This window comes from Sceloporus undulatus, chromosome 6 (assembly GCF_019175285.1).
Source record: "Sceloporus undulatus isolate JIND9_A2432 ecotype Alabama chromosome 6, SceUnd_v1.1, whole genome shotgun sequence".
In the NCBI taxonomy this organism is placed as follows: domain Eukaryota; kingdom Metazoa; phylum Chordata; class Lepidosauria; order Squamata; family Phrynosomatidae; genus Sceloporus; species Sceloporus undulatus.
Genome location: NC_056527.1, coordinates 105,123,359 through 105,144,524, shown reverse-complemented (window position 1 = coordinate 105,144,524; position 21,166 = coordinate 105,123,359). Strand labels below are relative to the sequence as shown.

Below are 21,166 nucleotides of genomic sequence, written 5' to 3'. Positions count from 1 at the left end.
GTATTAGCAGCCTTTCAAAATAGTAAGGGTGTTTGTATGGCCTGTCTCAGAAACTAATGCAGCTGACTTGGGAACCAGAGAGCACTGAATGGAGACTTGGAACCACACTGGCAAGAGTAAGCAGGGACTGGTGCATAGAGCTTAGTAATACATGAGGAGTCTTACCACCAGCAGGGCAAAGAGGATGACTCCACAACTCCACATGTCAGCTCGACGTCCATCATACTTCTCACCCTACGAAGCAAAGAGCACAAATATTTGGGAGTTGGTAATTGGCAAGGGCAGGATTGGCTTGGCTTGGCTTGGTTTAGGATGTGATGGGAAGCTTTGTTGGGAATGACAGACAATAAGATATTAGACTTAAGGGCAGGAGGCTTTTTTTCTGTGTTAATAGCAGACTAGGGGTATCAGAGGGTGGTAGGAGTATATTTATTACTACCGAATGAAACTCTAGTCTCCTCATCCTGTCCCAGCCTTGGACAGGAAATCCAAGCAAAAGAGAATAAATGTCCTAATGAACAGGGAAAGAGTTATAAAGTCCAAACAAATTGTTCAGTTAATGGTTGCTTTGTGCATTATAAGAGTGTAAAGTTTCATCATAAAGTGCCCCAAAAAGGTTTCATTCTGAAACACACTGAACTTTATAACCCTTTCTCTATAAAGCTGGAGGTTTCTCCCCCTTTTCTCCCTGTGACTTGTGCCTTTGCATTTGTTTTTCCCATTTGGGATAGACTCAAGCAAAGTTAAGCAATAAGCATATTGTGTTCCAATGGATGGCTACCAGTATTTTCTATCCAACAAAACTGAGTGGAATTTCCCTTCCCTAACAAACCCCTCAAGAGAACAGAAGTCTTTCTCTTTCGTCTTGTTCTCAAAAGGTGGGATCATTGTACAGGAAGGAGGAGCATACTCAGTCTTCCAGTCCACCACTTGAACAGATTCAGACTTAATGGATCCACAATGGGGATCACTGTACATTAGGAGAGGGGACCTTTTTCTTTCCTGATCTTTAAATATCACCTTCCCCAAGATGGGGCCATTCAGATATGTTGAAGTACAACTGCCATCATTGACAGGATGAAGGAATGTGTAGTGTAACATATCTGCATATTAGGGAACACTAGACTAAAAGCTTAAAATATATTGACAAAGACTTTAGAAAGCAGGGGTATGCGTTCTGGCAACCTCCCTATGTTTTTAACTGCAACTCCCTTAATGCCTGGCCATGTGAGCTGGGGTGGCTAGGAGTTGTAGTCCAAAATATCTAGAGGATACCAGATTGCCTACCTGGAATAACTGGTGTATGGAATGACAGGCAAACCCACCACATTTAAACTTAGGTATAAACTAGAGCGTTTAGCAAAAAATAAAATCTTAGAATCTACATTGTATTTGACTGATTAATTGATAATCAATGACATTTACAAACACATGCATATGAAAGAAGAAGGAAAACAGTTCTGATAGGAAAGAAAAGGCTCTAAATCCAGTTTTTAATCATGCTTAAAGTAGACCCACTGAAATAAATGGTACAAACTGCAACCAAATTATACATCATGCAGCTCCTTGGAGGGTCACACTGGACTCTGTGCTAAATAGCTAAGCTTGGATCCAACCTAATTTCTTTACTTGTTCTGAAATGATGCATATCTGTATCACACCTTGTACCATCTCTGAGAACCATTCACATGTAATAAGGAATGCCTCTTTGAACAACTGCATGTTGTATCTGTAGTTTTTGTAAGTAAATGATATAAAAAATAAATGAGCCAGATCCAGTCTAGTGTGGCTTACTTCTGTGTAGACATGGGTAGAAGTGCACTGTAAATTAGTTGCCTTTGAATCCCATTGAAATAAATGGTAAGTTAGTCTTTAATACTGGTGCCAAAATGTAAGGAACTTAGCTTGAACCAAAGCTGTTGTTGTTACCTGCTGAGCTATTAATCAGTGTCAATCATTCACTCAATGAAGTATCTTTTAATTATTTTAAGAAAGTAATTAATTATTCTGTGTATGTCTATTCAGAAATGATTCCTACTGAGTTCAATGGAGCTTGTTTCCAGATAAGTGGCCATAAGACCATAGGTCAGTGGTTCTCAAACTGTGGGTCAGGACCCCCAGGGGAGCACAAGAGCTGGCCAAGGGAGTGCAAGATTTAGAGACTCTGATCCCCCTTCCTCCTCTTCCCAAACCTTTTCTGTCCTGGAAGGGAAGAGAAAAGGCAAGGAGGGCACTTGGAGCCACTGCCCAAGGAAGAGAAGAGCTATTTTATAAGATATTAAAATATGAATACACATGAATGTGTGAATGGAAATACGCACACTGAACAAAATATTTTTATTCCTATGCTATGTTGATAGAGGATGTGGAAAGTCTGGACGTAAATGTAAAGGGGGGGTCACAAAGGTAAAAAGTGTGAGAACCGCCTGCATGCAGATTTATCTACATGTACCATACATATATTCCTATATTTACATATTTTAAGTGTCATCTAGATAGGATAAACAGATGTGTGAATAAATCAATTCTCCCATTCCTATAATTCCTCCTGATACTGACTTTCTCAAACAATTAGTATATTTTTGCAATACAGTTATTGCCCCTACGAAGCGACCAGGATGAAGTGTGAAGGCTCAACTGATGGACCCATTGGTCTGTTCCTCTTGGCAACAGGGAAGGGAAGGAGATACCAATAGGGATGAATGGTGGGCACTAGGCCAGAATCCTTACCTTGATCACCTCAGGACATGCATAGTGAGGAGAACTGCAGCCCAGCATTGGGGGCAGAAAAGAAAGAGAAAGACAGAGAGACAGAGGAAGCATGAAACACAGAAGAAAGTTGATCTATAGGGCCATAGCCTTCAACATTTCACAGGTGAAAACTGGAAAACATGGGGCCATGCAATACAAGAGTGCGGTCAAGATAGCAAAAATTATTAATTAGGAAGAACAGACAAGATACTGCCATGTAGACTCAGGCTGCATACACACTACAGAAATAATCCAGTTTGCCACCACTTTGCTTGCCATGACTCAATGCTAAAGAATCCTTGGAATTGTTGTTTTGTGAGACATTTAGCCTTCTCTGTCAGAGAGCTCTGGTGCCACAACAAATTATAAATCCCAGGATTCCATAACATTGAGCCATAGCACTTAAAGTGGTGTGAAACTGGATTATTTCTGCAGTGTAGATGCAGACTCAGACTCCTTTTACCTGAATCTACAGGGAAGGGCAAGATTCTGCTTCCTCCTGTCCTTTCTTCTTGCTGAGTTAACCAAGTACAACTGAGTTCTTGCTGAGTTAACTGAGTATTTTTGTATTTCAGCTCATGTTTGTAGCAATTGTATTATGCTGCAGAGGAAGTGCAAACTGAAAGAAGGAACGGAAAAAAACAGGACATTTTAAAAGTAGCTAAAAAAATGAGATGGCAGAGGATTAACTGGGACTACCCCTGCCAAATCGGGACAGTTGGAGGGTATGTAGAGCCACCGCAGGTTCAACAAGCATATGATGTGAAGCCTAGAAAATCCCCTGTTCCTCCTTGCCCTTGAGGTGCTTGCCTATTGCATTTCCCTGGCTGTGCTGCTTTTTGACATGACAATTATGTCTTTGAGGAAGGATCTACATGGGACACTGTGAAGCAAGGCACTGGAAGCCCCACTCCCTCCAAATTATTCTAGGAAGTACAGAATGGAAGTGTTTTGAGCAGAGGTGGAAAACCAATAGTAGACCATATGTATGTACAGTGGGCCCTCCCCATATGTGGGGGATCTGTTCCGGACCACCACCACCTCATGTATGGGGGAAATGTGTACGCTCAACCCCCATTTGTTTTAATGGGGGAACGCTCCCCTGTGCAGCACGGCATGGCACATGCGCCATTATATCTCCCATGGCTTAACCTTCCACATAAGGTTAAAGCTACGTATGGTGCACCTGTGTATGACGCAGGCGCACTGTATGTATGTATGTATGTATGTATGTATGTATGTGTGTATGTATATGCCACCACTGGTCACACTTCCCAAAGGCTATGTAATACAACCATATCTGCAGGACCCCCAGCCCAGGTTTTGATGCTTCATTATCTATTTACGGTATTTAAAAGGTTGGTGAAGAGCTTATGCCGATTTCCCATTAAACAAAGTGAAGCAGTTTACAAAAAATTAGAAAGCAATACATAGAGCTAAAACAAACATAAATAAAGAACACACACTCAAAACAACTACCTAACAGCACTAAACATATTCATTTTTAAATGTGTCATTCAGGATGAAATCCTGGTAATTACTTTTGTCAATTTTTGCTTTTCACTGAGCGCCAGGCCAATAAGTTTTTCCTCAGTGAAATAACCTGGACAGAAAAGCCCCTGTTTTTGGAAACTATTTTTGCAGGTGTGGTTTTCCAGAGTTGAGCTTGCATGGACAAGACAGTGTTTCTAGGGTAGCCATCACAAGGCTATTTCCCCCCACAAATATGATGGACTACAGTGCCCATTGCCACTAGCCAGCTGGGGTTATGGGAGATGTAGTCCAACATATCTGGGAAATAGTGGGTTGGGAAAGACTGGTTTCAGTAATTCCTTTATTTTACCATGTTCAAGTTGCTTTCTCAGCAACTTCATCCAGTTCAAGTTGCTTTCTCAGCAACTCCATAGAAGGCCACCTTCAAATTTCCTTCATGGAATTGGCACCCCAATACACACATGTGTACACATTTTGAGGCTGAGGAACAAAATAAATTTACATTTCCCAACTGATGAGTATGTAAATTGAATCAAATAAACTGGTGATTATGAACATGGTATTTTAAAAAGACATGGTAGTGGTGGAAGGAGTGAAGGTAATCTGGAACTATGACATGATGTTAGTGAAGGACAGTAACTATTGTAGCTAAGGGGACATGATTTATATCCTTCATTGGATGGGAACTCTGTGCTGTTTAATTTTTAGGTTTGGTAAATTCCTTCATAAATCAGTCCCTCCACCATAACCATAGGAGTGATTCACATACTAAGTACCACAGTGATGGGGAAACTTGAGGACTCTAAATGTTTTGATCTAAAACGTCATCTTTAGCCAGTATAGCTAATAGTAAGCAATTGTGGGAGATATTGTCTAAAAACATCTGGAGGACCAAAGGTTCCCCATCACTGAAGTAGCAGTTGCTTCTGCTTCATGCACATTCTAGTAGATAGCACAATGTGTGAAGAGGGAACATATCTCTCCGAAGACATGAGCCATCTCACTCTAGTTTCCAGACATGTATTCACATTTTGCACCATAACAAACACTGCTGTCCCTGAAGTAACCCATGAATCAGCCCGCACAAGGAGCAATGTGCTTGATTCATTATTTTTTTCAGTGTAGCATACCACCCTCTTCATCAGCCCTTCACAGATGTCGACTCACCCACAACTTGTTTCCAGCAGGCTATCTCCGACCTGCAGGGAGGCCATGCCGAAATCTGCAATCCGGATGTTGTTCTTCTCATCCAGCAATAAATTTTCTGGTTTCAAGTCTCGGTGGCTGGGGAGGTCCAAACAAAATGTATGGAGGTTAACTGGCCAATGGGAAACAAAGTACATACAGAAAGGCACCAGAACTGGGAAATGCAGTGGACTCTTGGTATCCACCGGGGTTTGAATCAAGGACCCCTCATGGATACCAAAATCTGTGGATGCTCAAGTCTCATTAAATACAATGGTGCAGCAAACTGGTGTCCCTCATATAAAATGGCAAAATCAAAGTTTGCTTTTGGGAATATATAGTATATAAAATATTTTGAAGCTGCAAATGGTTGAATCTGCAGATAAAGACTCCATGGAAGTGGAGGGCCAACTGTACTCCTCTTTTGGATTACAGATCTCAGAATCTCTTAACCAGAGTGGCCAGAGTGGTTTTTAAGTATGTTTTATATTTTAAATTCTACATTGTTTAGTTGTATTTTAAGGGGGGGGGGGTTGAGGGTTCGGACTGTATATTTTTAATCTTGTAAGCCACCTCGATTGCATTTTGTAGAGAGACAGGATATAAATTATTATTATTATTATTATTATTATTATTATTATTATTACTACTACTACTACTACTACTACAGTGGCTGTAGTCCCAATAAAGTAATTTTCCATGCTCTCAAACACACATCCAAACTCAATTTTGTCCCTGAATCTCTTGCAGTCTGTAGGTGAATGTATATATCAGAATGAAGGAAATGTAGTACAAACAGAGATTTCCCCCCTGCCCCATCTTTTGGTCAGTGCTGATGTACATAGTTTTTTTTTAATGGCCAGTGGAAGTACTAAACATAAAGGAATCTGACTTGTGATGCAAAAGATAAGGAATCCACTGGTGCTTAGAAACCCAAGAGGAAAGTAGAGTCCATTTTCCAGTTCCCCTGTTCACGGAAATGGACTTTGTGCTATGGCGTTAAGATTTGCTCCCTTGAATTGCCACTCTAGAAGAAAGAAACATCCTATGCACACAAGGAACTTCAGCTACACCCCCTTTCTGACTCTTCTGGGTCATTTACAGCTCACTGTTTCCCTCTCACACTGAGAAATCATCCTAACATATTCATCACCCATAATCAAAGATAAATGAACAGGGAACTCCTGAGATGGGGGGGAGGAGTGGCAGAACTCACGTCATCCTTTTTAATGAATCTGGAAATTATTAGTTTCAGAATTGGCTGAAACCCTTTAGTTTGCACAGGATGTGCATGCAGCACTGACTATTGCTGCGATTATTTCTTTTAAAATATTTATAAGCTGCTTTTCCGTTTCCTCTCAAGAAAGTATAAAGGAAGAAATTATCCAGATGCAATAGCTATGTTGGCACACAGAAGGCTGTATCCAGCAGCTAAGAAAGCTGCTATGTCTTAGTAAAATATAACTGTGAAAAGACTTGAACATCAGTACCAAAGAACTTGACTTGAACATCAGTACCAAAGAAGCCAATTGGAAGGGAGTTCCAAAGCTATGGGGTTACTACTGAGAAAGCCCTGTCCCTCACTCCTGCCAGTCTAGCTGACCTTACTCATGGTCTCCTGAGCCAGGTTTGGCTTGTGAACCCATTGCCACGAGGGCAGTGGACCAACTCTTGATTTTACTGCTGTTCCTCCAAGTTGTACAGAGCTCTCCCAATGCTGGATTCTCTTTCTTCAAAGGATGGGCATGAGGAATGCTCCCATATATCTCAAAACAGCTGCAGGGAAAATCAAGGATGGATTTGCCTTCCCACAGCAGATTCACCAACCATCCCTGTCATTAGCAGGACCTTTGAAGCAAATCTTAAAGTCCAGACAGGATCATATAGGGAGGGACAGTCCTTTAATTGCCAATTTGTACCACCCTCTGTTTTTGTGCATTGTATAGTAGACTGATGTGCAGATATTACAAGATGCTAGCACTTATCTCCATGCCAGTGAGATCGTCACCTGCTGATATCACAGCATGAAAAGAAACCATAAGAAAAATCATTTTCCTTTCCCTGAAGAAAAAAATGGACTACCTGTATATCAACACCACAATCAATCAGTTGAAGAGGGGAGGGAGAGATAATGATGAGGAAGGTGAAACTCACCATATAGAATAACTGTGACAGAAGTCCAAAGCTGAGACAATTTGCCGGAAAAACTTTCTAGCTTCTTTGGGTGTGAGCCGTCCCTTCTTCACTAGGTAGTCAAAGAGTTCTCCTCCTGAGACATGTTCCAAAACCAAGTATCTGATGCAGGAATCCAGAGGTAATAGGACCAAGAAGCAGAAAAAATGAGAAGGAAACATTGAGAATGTGTCAGAATACATTCGTTGGGTTAATTCAAAGCAGGAATCATTGCAAACCAGGCTGAAAGGAAAGAGCACCAAACACTGTGATAGAGAGAGAACAAGGATCAATCATTCCCAAAAATTTAAAAACTGCTTTTCGGCAGGCTGCCATTGAATCTCTGGCTGTTGTACAATTCAAAACCTGGTATAGACACCAAAATAAAAGACAGAAGTCACTGAACTGTTTCTAACATGACAATATTCCCTCATGGAAAGCACTTCAGTGCAGAGCTTGAAAAATTTCGCTTTTGAGGTAGAGTGTAACTCTCAGAATCCCGTAGCCAATATGGCCACAGTTCTTCTGTTTTGTGTAATACAAACTGTGCAGTGTACACATGGAAGATGGGTGCACACTTCCACAGGGAAAAGGCAGTGAAACCTAGCTTGCCAGCAGGTGCACAACATGCAGCCCAATACAAGCTTTTACATAGAGATTCCTGCATGCCCTCCAATATTTCACAGATGCAAACTGGGGCATGTGTGACCATGTAACATCAGTGCGTGGTCAATATTGCAAAAGTTACTGATGAGGAAGAACACTCAAGCTAAGAAAGGCTACACCAATTTGCTTTTGACTGATCCTACTAGGAACGGCAAGATTCTGCCTCCTATTCTCTATTGAGTTAATTGAGTGAAAACTACTTTCCCACTTTGAACTTAGTTTGCAGCAATTGAAATATGCTGAAGAGAAAAGGGGAAAGTGGGCAGAGGAGAAAGAAACTACGACATTTTAAAAGGACCTTAAAAAATGGAATAAGAAATGATGAATTGGGACTGTCACTGCCAAATTGGAACTGTTAGATTATATGTATGCTATTGTTGTGTTCCTTCAAGTCATTTCTGACTTATGGTGGCCCTAAAGCGACCATATAACGGGTTTTCTTGGAAAGAGTTGTTCAGAGAAAGTTTGCCATTGCCTTCCCCTAAGGCTGAGAACATGTGACATGCTCAAGGTCAGCTAGTGGGTTTCATGACTGAGCAGGAATCGAACCCTGGTCTCCAGAGTCATAGTCCTACACTCAAACCACTACACCTGTTTGCCAAACATGAAAGTGCTTAACCTATTTGAAGTGATTCTTAGCACTCTAGCATGTTTCACCAATTTGCAACTGCAGGATCTTAAACCCATCCTTTCTAGGAATTAAGTTCTATTAAACTCTATTGAACTAACGCTGAGTGAACACAGCTCCTTCTTTCCTCTGCCCAGTTTATACTGTATTGCATATATCCTTTCTCATCACAAACACACACACACACACACTGGGGTAACCAAATTTGGCTAGGGCAGAAAAATGAAATGAATAGCTATAGGATGGGCGGCACCTGGCTTAATGTGACTATGTATGAAAGAGATCTAGGGGTCCTAGTAGACCACAAGTTGAACATGAGTCAACTGTGTGATGTGGCAGCTGAAAAGGCCAATGCAACTTCAATAGAAGTACAGTGTCTAGATCAAGAGAAATAATAATGCCACTCTACTCTGCTTTGGTTAGGCCTCACCTGGAATACTGTTTCCAGTTCTGGGCACCACAATTCAAAAAGGATGTTGAGAAGCTGGACCATGTCCAGAGGAGAGTGATCAAAATGGTGAAGGGTCTGGAAACTATACCTTATAGGAAACACTTAGGAAGCTGGGTATGTTTAGCCTGGAGAAGAGACAGTTAAGAGGTGATATGATAGCCCTGTTTAAGTATTTTGTCACATTGAGGATAGAGCAAGCTTGTTTTCTGCTGCTCCAGTGAATAGAACACGGAGCAATGGATGCAAGCTACAGGAAAAGAGATTCCACTTCAACATTAGGAGGAACTTCTTGACAGTAAGAACTGTTGGACAGCAGAACACACTCCCTTGGAGAGTGATGGGGTCTCCTTTTTAGAGGTCTTTAAACAGAGGCTGGATGGCCCATCTGTCAAGGGTGCTTTGATTGTGATTTCCTGGATGGCAGGGAGTTGGACTGGATGGCCCCTTGGAGTCTTTCCGACTCTATGATTCTATGAGCTTTTCTAGAATTGATGCATGTCAGAAAGTAGGCTCAAATATACAAAAGCTCATGCTCCCAACTTCTATCTTTCAGTTAGTTTCAAAGGTGCTGTAAGATCTTGTTGCATACATTTTCCAGACTAACACAGCCATGCCTTTTAATGGTTGTGTAGAAGGGGGAATTTCAGAGATGTTGCTTGTCATTCAGCCTGCTGAAATTTCCTCTTTTACACTACAGTTAAAAATGAAAGAATTCTCTCCAGTTTTCAATCTGACAATCCTATGTGTCTATACACATATATGTATACATATATACACATACACGTCTGTTCTAAATATTTCTTCAGGGCAGCCTCCTCTGCCTTTTTCCATCTTTGTCTCTCTCCACACCTCCTCCCATTGTGTCACCAGAGGAAGATGACAAAGAGAGCTTATGTGTAGAGATTGCCAGTTGTCTGACACCGACTGGTATTCTGGATGGCCTTCTCTTTCTCTTTTTCTCTCTCAGTCTTTTCTCTCTCTCACACACACACACATGTTCACAGAAGCCAAGCCGCTCTGTCAGTGTTCAGATGCAGAGAAACAGAGATAACCTCTACCTAGGAAACCACCATTCTGTGCCAGGAATTTCAGAACCAGATGGGATCTTCAACCTTTTTATTTCATGGGCCTTGCCCCTCTGCCTTTAACAGCAGACGGGCATGCTGAAATCAAGCTTTTATTTCATCATACCCTTCTGTCCATAAAGGAAGGTTTTAGTTGCACACACCCCGGTCCCCCGCCAAGTTAATGTTTAACAGCAGACAAAATGGTTGGTTTGTACAATCTGTCCATTAAGAGACATCAAAAGGGGGGCTACTGGATTTGGGAAGAAAGGGAACATGATGAGATGACCACAGAGAAAAAGTGTATTCTTGAGCAGAACAGTGATGCCAACTTGTTCATAAAAGAGAGCCAAGTTGAATCAGACCAAAGACCTACCTAGTTCAGTAGTCCAAAAACAGAGAACTATAAGCCTCTGGGAACCTCAGTAAAAGACTATGAGTACAACAGCATCTTCTCACTTGTTTTGCAAAAACTGGTACTAACAGTCGTACCGCCTTTGGTTATATCTCTCGAGAATTGCAGTGTAAACTTATTTCATAAGCATATTCTACCCTTATTGTTACTTATTACATTCATCCTGCCCTGCCCTCAGGGACAGTACCTAATAGTTTTCCAGAGTATTCTGGCCTGTGTGGACCCATCCTATGAAGACTCTGCAATGTAGGCCTTGTTTGCATGGGCCAAACAGGCTTGTTTCACACACACACACACACACACACACACACACACACACACACACACACTTACTTTCTAGCATCATCCTATTTAGATAGCACACAGCCCAAACCCAAGTTCTGGTGAAAGCAGTCAGAATGACATCCAGCAAATTCTGCACCAGAAACAGAGTATAACTACATTAACATGAATTTTTAAATGCTATCTGTCCCTATAGATCTTCTGGGAAGATCCATAGAATCATAGGGTTGGAACAGACCACAAGGGCCATCTAGTTCAACCCCCTGCCATGCAGGAACCCACAATCAAAGCATCCTCGACAAATGGCCATCCAGCCTCTGTTTAGAAACTTTCAAAGAAGGAGACTCCACCATACTCTGAGGGTTTGTGTTCCACTGTTGAACAGCTCTTACTGTCAGGAAGATCCTCCTAATGTTTAGATGGAATCTCTTTTCCTATGGTTGAATTCATTGCTCTGAGTCCTATTCTCTGAAGCAGCAGAAAACAAGCTTGCTCCATCCTCAATATGACACCCCTTCAAATACTTAAACAGGGCTATCATATCACTTCTTAACCTTCTCCTCTCCAGACTAAACATACTCGACTCCCTAAGTCTCTCCTCATAAGGCATGGTTTCCAGACCTTTCACAATTTTGGTCGCCGTCTTCTGGACACGCTCCAGCTTCTGAACATCCTTTTTCAACTGTGGTGCCCAGAAGTGGATACAATATTCTAGTGATCAAAGCAGAATTCAGAGCCCTCTGTCTCTGCACCATAGAGGCTGTTTCCATAGCCATCCTGCTTGGCTGCTGGTGCATATAGGCATCATTATTTTGAAATCAGAAGCAAGCAACCTGTGGCAACTGCAGATGCATCCGGTGGCCTGGTTGGACATCCATGCAGACAGCTGTTGCAGCGTGAAAACAGAGGCCAAGGTAACAGGGGAAGGTTGGTGCAACTACAGGATCAGGATACTCCAGGCTGCCCCAGAGTATCCAAGGCTGCAGTTCACTGTTATTATCCAGCCTCTTGGTATACTGGATTCCCCCCCCCCTCCCAGGAAATGTAGTGGGGAAACACTGGAGGGGATGAAGCCTCCAATTGTCCCTGTTTGTCTGGGACAATCTCATTTAATCCTCTGCCATCCCACTTTTTCAGCTGCTTTTAAAATGTCCCATTCCTCTCTCCTCTTCCCACTTTACTGCACTGTCCTCAGCTTACTTTCTTTGGAGCAAGCCAAAGTTGAAGTGCAAAAGTAGTCTACGCTCAATCGACTCAGCAGGAAGAGAAGTCAGGAGGGGGCAGACTCTTGCCCTTTCTGGTGGAGGAGACTCAGGCAAAAACAAACTTCTGCAGCCTCTCTTAGCTTGTAGTAATTCTGGATGAATAACTTTTACATCTTGATCACACTCTGATGTCGCTTGGCCACATGTGTCCTGGTTTTCATCTCTGGAATGTTGAAAGGTATGGAACTGGGTAAAAAGTTGTTATTCAGATACCAGTTATACCTGTGAGGAACACCAGGTCTATCCACAGAAAAACAAGAGAAGAATTCACTTAGTTTACAAAAAGATTAAAAAGTTTTGTAGCACAATCCAGACCAATAAATTTATTATAGCATAAACTTTCATGGACTAAAGTTACTGAGAGGGGAAATATACCCCGTTCAGTAGACCTAGTGCCAGGTCCTGCTGCTTGCTCAATGAGCAGATCTACTAGAAATGCTCCTAAGCCTGTTCTTTGATATTAGATATATATATGTCCTTTCCCATCGAAAAAGTCTTGCACACAATTAAAGAAAGCTGAACATTTAGGGACAAAGATGTGTTACCTCCCACGCCCACATATACACACACCAATGCCAGAAGCAATAGCTAACAGAAAGCTCCCCCAAAACCAGCCCTGGCATGGAAAACCTTCAGTTGGCAGGAAAATCAAGGAGGAAAGAATTCCCTAGGTTGCTATGAGCAATGGCTAGCACATAGAAAGCGCTGCTCCATTCTGATGGTGGAGTGATGTAAGGAGGTACAAGAGAGCTAGGAGACCATCTGCAAATAAATACCTACAAATATTTTTTGTTCTCGTAGACATCATGGAGTTTCAGTACATGGGGATGTTCAATCAGCTTCAGAATGGCAATTTCCCGTTCCACCTAGAATGGTGGGGAGAAAGAAAGAGAAAGAAAGAAAGGAGGTGATTGTTTATAGCAGTCTTCCTCATCTTTCCTGATACGTTGGATTTACAGTTGTGAGATCTCAGAGCCTGGTCCTTAAACTACAGGTTTTGTGGGTCCTCTTCAGGATAGAGACAAGGATGCAAATTCTCCAGTATTAGTGGACTCAGTTCCTGGTGAGAAGAAAGGGCTATGTGCATATCTCCAGCTCAGCTAATAGAGCAGCAGTATGATACAACTGGCAAGGCTTAATTGATTTGTTGCTGCAATTTGCAAAGATTCTTCAAGTGGGTCTATGTATTGACTTAAGGCTTTACAGCACAAGTCCCATTGTCGCCCCAGTTGTGCTTGTCAATGAAAATGGAATTATACCTGTTTGTATTACAGCCATCACCACACTTCTTTGCAACTGCATGACTGTTGCTATTGTGTCCCCTTAACCCCACACATTTCCTTATATCAAAACTAAACAGAGAATTACCACCTCCAGAATCCCCCGAGGCAACATGGTCATGGGTATTCAGGGAGTTGTAGGGCAACTCTGTGAACAGATCAGTAGTTCCCAACCTTTTCTATTTCCCACAACCCTAGGAAATGTTTAATCAATGTTCACACCCCCTACAAAAGTAATATCACATTTGAAGATGAAGATGTCTGATTTTTGAACCATAAATTGAACCGCATATAATCCTGTGGTGAACAAACCAAACTTTAAAAATGAGCATAAAATGAAGCAGTGCATAAAATTCAGCTATTAAATTCTAATTTATTTAGAAAAAATGAGTGATGACTTGTCACTCATCACTCAACAACATAAGCCATTCTTTGTTGCACCCCCTGAGGGTGCGGGCACTCCAGACTGGGAATTTAGGGTGCCATAAGATTTAAAAAAGCTCTGTAGAGAATACTAATCTTCATAAGGCTTTTGATGCTAGAAGTATGACAGCCTGTGATCCTTCTGGCCCTGGAAATCCGGTAATGCTGGATGGTTAATCAGACCCTATTGAGGAATATAAAGCCTTGCAAGCCTACTGATTTCATTTTGTCTGGCAAGACGTTGCCACCTGGTTCCTTCTGGGCCTCCAGTTTTTTTATTCCTTACTTGCTGCCAGGCAGTTCCTAGTCTATCTGCCTCCAGGCATCAGTCTGACTCCATGGTATACCTGCTAGGGTACTGCCTAATGTTGGCAAACACAACCCACTATGTTTGTCACCAGCAATCCCAGAAGGCTTTGCTAAACATTTCATTCTGGTCTTAACAAGCATCAGGTAAGAGTCTGCAGAGAAGCATCTTCTTCAAGCTTCAAGCTCTCTTTATCCAGTGGCCTGGCAAAGGGATGGTTTTTCCACGTTATAACTGCCGTAACAAACCTGCATGAAATTGCTCCACATTGTGGCTATTAACCCACAGCCCATGTAACACTCATCATTCAGCAGGAAGGTTTTTCTCCACATCAGCACAAACTTCTAAACGGAAAAATGTGCACTGCTGTGGTGGGGAAATACTCCAGGTGAGCCACTCTGCACAGCATGATAACAGGTGCCATGTGGAGTGAGCCAAAGGCCCAATACACAGAGGAAGGCTGACATAGGATTGCCATATTCCTGTCCCTCATATCCAGGCATCTAATTTGCATATTACGGTAACCAAGTTGTCATAGTTATGCATATTATTAATTTGGATTCTTATTATGCAAGTTCAACACATTTATCATTGCACTTTTTCTACCATTATGTTTCAAACTCAGAACCAGTAACAAACTAACAGCTCATTTTTTACTTCTTTTCCCCCATAGCTGGTGAGAAAAGGTGGCAATGCTAGCAGCTGGAATCTGCAGGGTGGGATGAGGCTCCTGCCAGTGCCAGCTTTTTTGCACAGTTTCCTGCTTCAGCACTGCTGCCACATTTTAACCTACCTATCAGCTTGCAATGAAGAATAAATCTGCTTCAACTGGCCCGGCCAGCCGGGACATTTTTTAATCTCTTCAGTTTGGGATTTTCCAGGTTTTCTGGGACAAATGGCAACCCTAGGCTGGCAAGATTCACCCTGGACTCTGCTTAAACTTAGCAAAAGGTGAGAAACAATGCATGCATTCTGGATTATTAGGATATCTGGCAAAATAAGTCACTTGGCCAAGAACACTGGAACCGTTCATGTTCATCTCTGTATCTACTTTGTGGTTTCTTTTATCTTTCATTTTGGCTAAGGAATCTAGAGGGTAAATCTGTTTTTTAAACATCTTCTCTTAGTTCTTTTGCGCCCAACATTTCCACAAATGCATATACAGTGGGCCATTGGTATCCGCTGGGGTTTGGTTCCAGGACCCCTCATGGATAGCAAAATCCATGGATATTCAAGTCCCATTAAACATAACAGCACAATAAGATTGTGTCCCTTGTATAAAATGGCAAAATCAAGGTTTGCTTTTTGGAATTTATTTATTTTAAAAACATTTTCACACCATGAATGCTTGAATATACAGACAAAAAAAATCCGTGGATATGGAGGGCTAACTGTACACAGAGAGGGAGGATTTCTAGGAATTGAACAGTGAATTTCCTTCTTTAAGCCTGTCAATTTCTAAAATTGGTGGGAGTCTGCCTATATTTTGCACATCTCTTTGCAGTGATGTGTCTGCTGACAAATTCATTCTGGCCACACATTCTCTGATAAGTTTTCTTTAGTTTGGCAAGACAACTTGGTTTGACCTTCCTATGGGGATGAAGGTGACAGCCAGAGATTGGATCTATAGAAAGCACAGCATGCATTTTCTGTCTCTTTACAGATTGTAGCTCCACACCTTTTTTATATTCACCTTCTCTGGTGCCCCCACCCCCCAAATAAAGACACAGACTCACCTTCATCAGTACTGACTCAGAAAGCTTTTCCCGGTTCACAATCTTTATTGCAACTTTCTGCCCTGTGATGCAGTGCACACCCAGCTTCACCAGACCTAAAGAAAGAAAAGAAGCACATGAAATCCATCATTATACTATAAACCATAACCATAAATGTATTTACACTGCAGAAATAATCCAGCTGGATACCACTTTAACTGCCATGACTCAATGCTATGCAGTTCTCAGATTTGTAGTTTTCTGTGGCACCAGAGCTCTCTGACAGAGGCGGCTAAATGTCTCACAAAACAACAGTTGCCAGAATCCCACAGCATTGAGCCATGGCTGTTAAAGCAGTGTCAAACTGAATTATTTCTGCAGTGCAGATGAAGCCCAGGTGAAATGGGTTAACCATAATAAAAGTCAAACTGCCTCTTCTTTGACATCACTTTTTCCAAATTTTATAATTATAAATATACAAACCATAAGCAGATAGGAAAGTTAGAGAAACAGGTATCTTCAGTTCCCACACATGTACACACACACACACACACGCACACACATGAGGTAGGTGTGTTGGCAACATAATACGACAAAACTCAAACACACACATTACAGTGGTACTTTTATTACAACAAACAAAAGTTGCAAAATACATGATGCATTGCATTATGTTTTCATGAGAAAGGATTAACCCAAAGTTAATGGTTCATAAATTAAAAATCTAATTCAGTTGCAGTTCATTGTTAATAAATTAAAGAGTTAATTGTTAATAAAATAAAAATCAAATTCAGCTGCATTTAAGTCGAAATGTGACAATTTAACAAGTAAATTAATTTTAAATCCACATTTCAATTTATGTTACATTGGCCCTGTCCACACAGGCCAAAGGGTCTATTTTCCCCTGTTCTTGCATTGTCCTATTTGGATGATGCACAGTCCAACCCCCGGTTCTGGTGATAGTTGTCAGGATGACCAGACAACATCAGTTCCACACAATAACCAGAGGATAACACCCTTAAAACGGTTTTTAAAAACTTACCTATTACTCCAGATTTTCAAGGAAGATCCAGCAGCTTCCATTCCTGCCACAGCTTTCCTCATCCCTAATATTTTCATCCCCCACCTTTTAATGGTATTGGCACCCAAATAGATCCAGAAAAACCTCTGCAGCTAAGAGTTTCACAATTCTGTTTCATTGGACAGAGGAAGAATCTCTGGTGAATCCAATGTAGAAGAAGACCATTTGTGTGCAAAGAAGACCACCAAACTTTCCAAACTGCCTTTCATGTTTGTGACCTAACCTTATACTAAGGATTGTTTTTTAAAAAATTAGAGTTTTGCAAAAATCTAAAACAACTAGGCCTTGCATAAAGAACTACATTAACCATTTAGCCCTGTAGCTCATTTAATTAATTAATAACTCAGTTGTTAATTTAAGTCTGGAGAAACCTTAATCCTTTAATTCTAATTTAAGACATTCGCTTTAGTTTTTAAAAGGATGTAATTAAGCCATCTCTTTCCATTGGCAAATTCCCAACTTAATTCATAATTTCATTCTTTTGTTCCTATCACTGCAGTTTTGTATTATACATCCGGAGCCAGCATGGCGTAGTGGTTTGAGTGTTGGACTAAGACTCTGGAGACCAGGGTTCGATTCCCAGCTCAGCCATGAAACCTACTTGGTGACTTTGGGCAACTCACACACACTCAGTCTCAGGGGAAGGTAATGGCAAACCTCCTCTGAACAAATCTTGCCAAGAAAACCCCAACATAGGATCATCTTAGGGTCAACATAAGTCAGAAATGACTTGAAGGCACACAACAACAACAACAACAACAACAATGAACTGGATGCAGGTGAGTGAGGGCACTGGCAGAAGAGAGGCATAGCACTTCACCCTTCCTTTTTGCTCAGTCACAGAGGTTGGGAAAAGTTAGTTATGGACTATAACTCCCAGAATACAATAGTCAGAATGGACATTGGCCATGCTGGCTCGGTGAAATTCCAGCAGTTGTAAACCAAAAATGTAACTTTCCCAAGCTCTGCTGGGTATAGATATGCAAGGAGCTGCTGGAGGAGAAATCTTCCAAACCACTGCAGGCTAATACATATTTTTTGCAGGTTAGTCACTTTTATGAAACTGTATACAATACAGTGTAAAAAACCGATGCTCACAGCTCATGTATATAGGTTCCCCAAGCTTTCTGAACTGCTGTCTAATCACTGGAATGCAGTTGGTTATCACACCATTTTCCAACTTCCTTGGGCATTGGATCCCAAAATACAGTTCATACTTGATACTAATATTTTATTACATCGAGAGCAGATTGTACTATAATAATAAAAATGTGTGCACAAAATGATGCCCCCGTCAAAGCACGCACACATGGTATGCCTCACTGAACAAAGTGGGCATACATGTAACTAGGGTTGCCATCCTGGGGGACCTCAAAACTGGGAAAAAATGTAGGACAAGGCTTAAAATGTAGGACATTTTTTTACAAATTTCCTGGCCAGGAAATTAACCAAAAAAAAAGGTCCTACATTTTTAAACCTTCTCCAAGGCCTTGCTGGGCCTGGGAGACAGCCTCTCCCAAGCCCCAACGAGGCCTTGGAGGACTCTAGGGCCCCGCTGGGTCCTGGGAGACTCTGTAGGCAAGAGGTGCACCATGTTAAGAACTGCATTAAGCAAACTTAGGCTGCTGGCACACTGCTTTCACTCTCATCACTCCATCCTATGGAATCCTGGGATTTGTAGTTTGTTGTGGTGCCAGGGCTGGGCTTTGAAACCAGACATAAGAGGCAAAAGGCTTGGGCTGCATCTACACTGGAGAAATCATCTGGTTTGAGACCACTTTACTATCTGCCCCATGAATGCTATGGAATTCTGGGAATGGTGGTCTTTTCCAGCACCACAGCAGAATGGCAGTTAAACCCCTGGAAAGCTATCTGACCAAGGTTGGACCAATGCCCTCACCCCAAAATGTAGGGCACCCAAGCCAAAAAATGTAGGACATGGCCAAAAATAAAAGCTAAAAACACCATGTAATTATAAATCCATGCTTCTTAGCCATGCAAATGGAGGAATGTCCTGGAAAAGGAGGAGGAGCTGGTCACCTTGTCTCTAATCCAAATTCACTGCAGAAATAAAACAATGCTGGACTGAAATGCCCAGAGTTCCTCACCAAAGCTGCATCCACACTGAGGAAAGAATCCAGTTGAGACTGCTCAGTCGGGGGAATCTGGGAATTGTAGTCTATTGTGGCACCGAGCTCTCGCAGAGAAGCCAAATGCCTCAGACACCAGAATTCCAGAGCATTGAGCTTTGGCAGTTAAAGGGGTCTCAAAGTGCAGGGGGGGGGAGAGAAAAGCCTGGGAGTGTGACTGAGCTTGGCTGTGGGGCTCTCCGAGAGGAGGGGGAAGGAGGGAGGAGAGAGGGACCAAGAAGTGCCAGGGCCATCCAGCAGCCTCCTCTCTCCACCGCAGCCCCCCAGGCAACGCCTCCTCTGTGGATTATTCAGGCTCCTTTTGTCAAAGAGCTCTGGTGCCACAAGAACATACACTCATTCCCAAATGCCTGACTGAGCCATGGATGTTTAAGGGGAGTCAAACTATTTCTGCAGCCTTTGCTACCCCAAAGCGCTTCCTATTTACAAGCAAGGCAAAAGCTCTCTTCCTTTACAAGCCATTGAAAACCAACCCAGCAGGAGGGCTGATTGCTTCTTTCCCATTGGTCAGCTTCGGGAGAAATTTGCATATTACAATTAAAGGTGTTTAGGGCCTCAAAAACTCCGTGATAACGAATTACAAGATACTGACGCGGTTTACATTTAAAATGAGGCAATTAAATCCCAGTGAAACATGAACGATTATGGCCTTTTTTCTTTGCTCACTGTAACCTGGAAAGTAAGGCTTCCTGAGGGGTCACTTGGTATATAATAGCTGCAGGTGGCAGATGTTTTAAAGAGCTGCTCTCTAGGCTACGCCAGTGCACCAAGTGGGGAGAGTGGCGCACAGCCGGCGCGAGGAGCGGACCCCGAACCAGGAACAAGGCGTGGGGGCCCCAAACGGGCCTGTGACCATGAGGGGCCCCCAAAAGCGTGATTGCCACGGGGCCGCCGGTTATGGCATCCCTACTGTAACTGAGGTGGCTGGTAGCTCCAGGGCAGGAAGTGCCGGAAACCCATGTGGCTTTATTCCAGAGTTAAAAGGAGATATCCAAGACACTGAACCTATTTTGGGAGCACCTTGGATGCTGCCTTTAAAGTCTAGAAAAAAAACCAAGTGTGTCTTTTCCACACCACTGACGTTAGCGGCCTATGATGCCATTCTGCTTTTCAAGTAAAGATCCACTCGCCTGGCTGGCACATGGGCGAATTTGTGGCTTGAACTTCATTCTCCTTTCTCCACAATGGATGGTTGAATTTCTCCAGCAGCATTGGAGATAGCTGGGAAGCCCCTGTATGATTAATGAGATACCAAACAGCCTGTGGAAGATCCTCTCACACTAATACATGCACATACAGAGGAACAATCGTATTGAGTGTGTGTGTTCATGGGAGAGGCATAGAGAGAGAAATGCAGGAATGGTGTCAGTGGGGCACCTACCAAAACCCCAGCAACCCCAGTAGAGCTAAAAATATTGGTGCTCCCCCCCATTTTAATCTCCCAATAGCGCTAAAAATATTGATCCCCCCCCCCCCCCCATTTTAATCTCCCAATACTCCAAGCATCATGAAACAGCTGCACTTGGCTGAGCAGTATGAAGTCCTGCACACACCTCCATCTGCTACTTGAGGCTATTATCTCACTTTTCCTAATGGTAGGGGCTGGTCCAGTTGTTCTCCTTAGATGCAAGCTTCTTTTCTGTTGCTCCAGAGAATAAGACAAAGAGCAATGGATTCAAACTACAGGAAAAGAGATTCCACCTAAATATTAGGGGAACTTCCTGACAGTAAGAGCTGTTCGACTGTAAAACACACTCCCTCGGAGTGTGGTGGAGTCCTTTTCTTTGGAGGTTTTCAAACAGAGGCTGAATGGCCTCTGTCGGGGATGCTTTGGTTG

The 21,166-nt window shown here is 42.3% G+C and overlaps 1 protein-coding gene across 4 annotated transcripts in view; it reads right to left on the bottom strand.

Moving 5' to 3' along the window:
• BRSK1 (BR serine/threonine kinase 1) overlaps nt 1-21,166 on the bottom strand; it is a 59,172-nt gene that overhangs the window by 21,892 nt on the left and 16,114 nt on the right. For 3 of the 4 annotated variants that reach the window (XM_042475685.1, XM_042475682.1, XM_042475683.1), the window contains exons 2-7: nt 16,120-16,214; nt 13,154-13,239; nt 7,585-7,725; nt 5,413-5,529; nt 2,731-2,764; nt 166-234 (exon numbers count right to left, since the gene is read on the bottom strand). In XM_042475685.1, the coding sequence (XP_042331619.1) occupies nt 166-234; nt 2,731-2,764; nt 5,413-5,529; nt 7,585-7,725; nt 13,154-13,239; nt 16,120-16,214 (542 nt within the window). Of the gene's footprint in view, nt 1-165; nt 235-2,730; nt 2,765-5,412; nt 5,530-7,584; nt 7,726-13,153; nt 13,240-16,119; nt 16,215-17,140; nt 17,223-21,166 lie in introns of those variants that run through there. The other variant, XM_042475684.1, reaches the window with a different exon arrangement.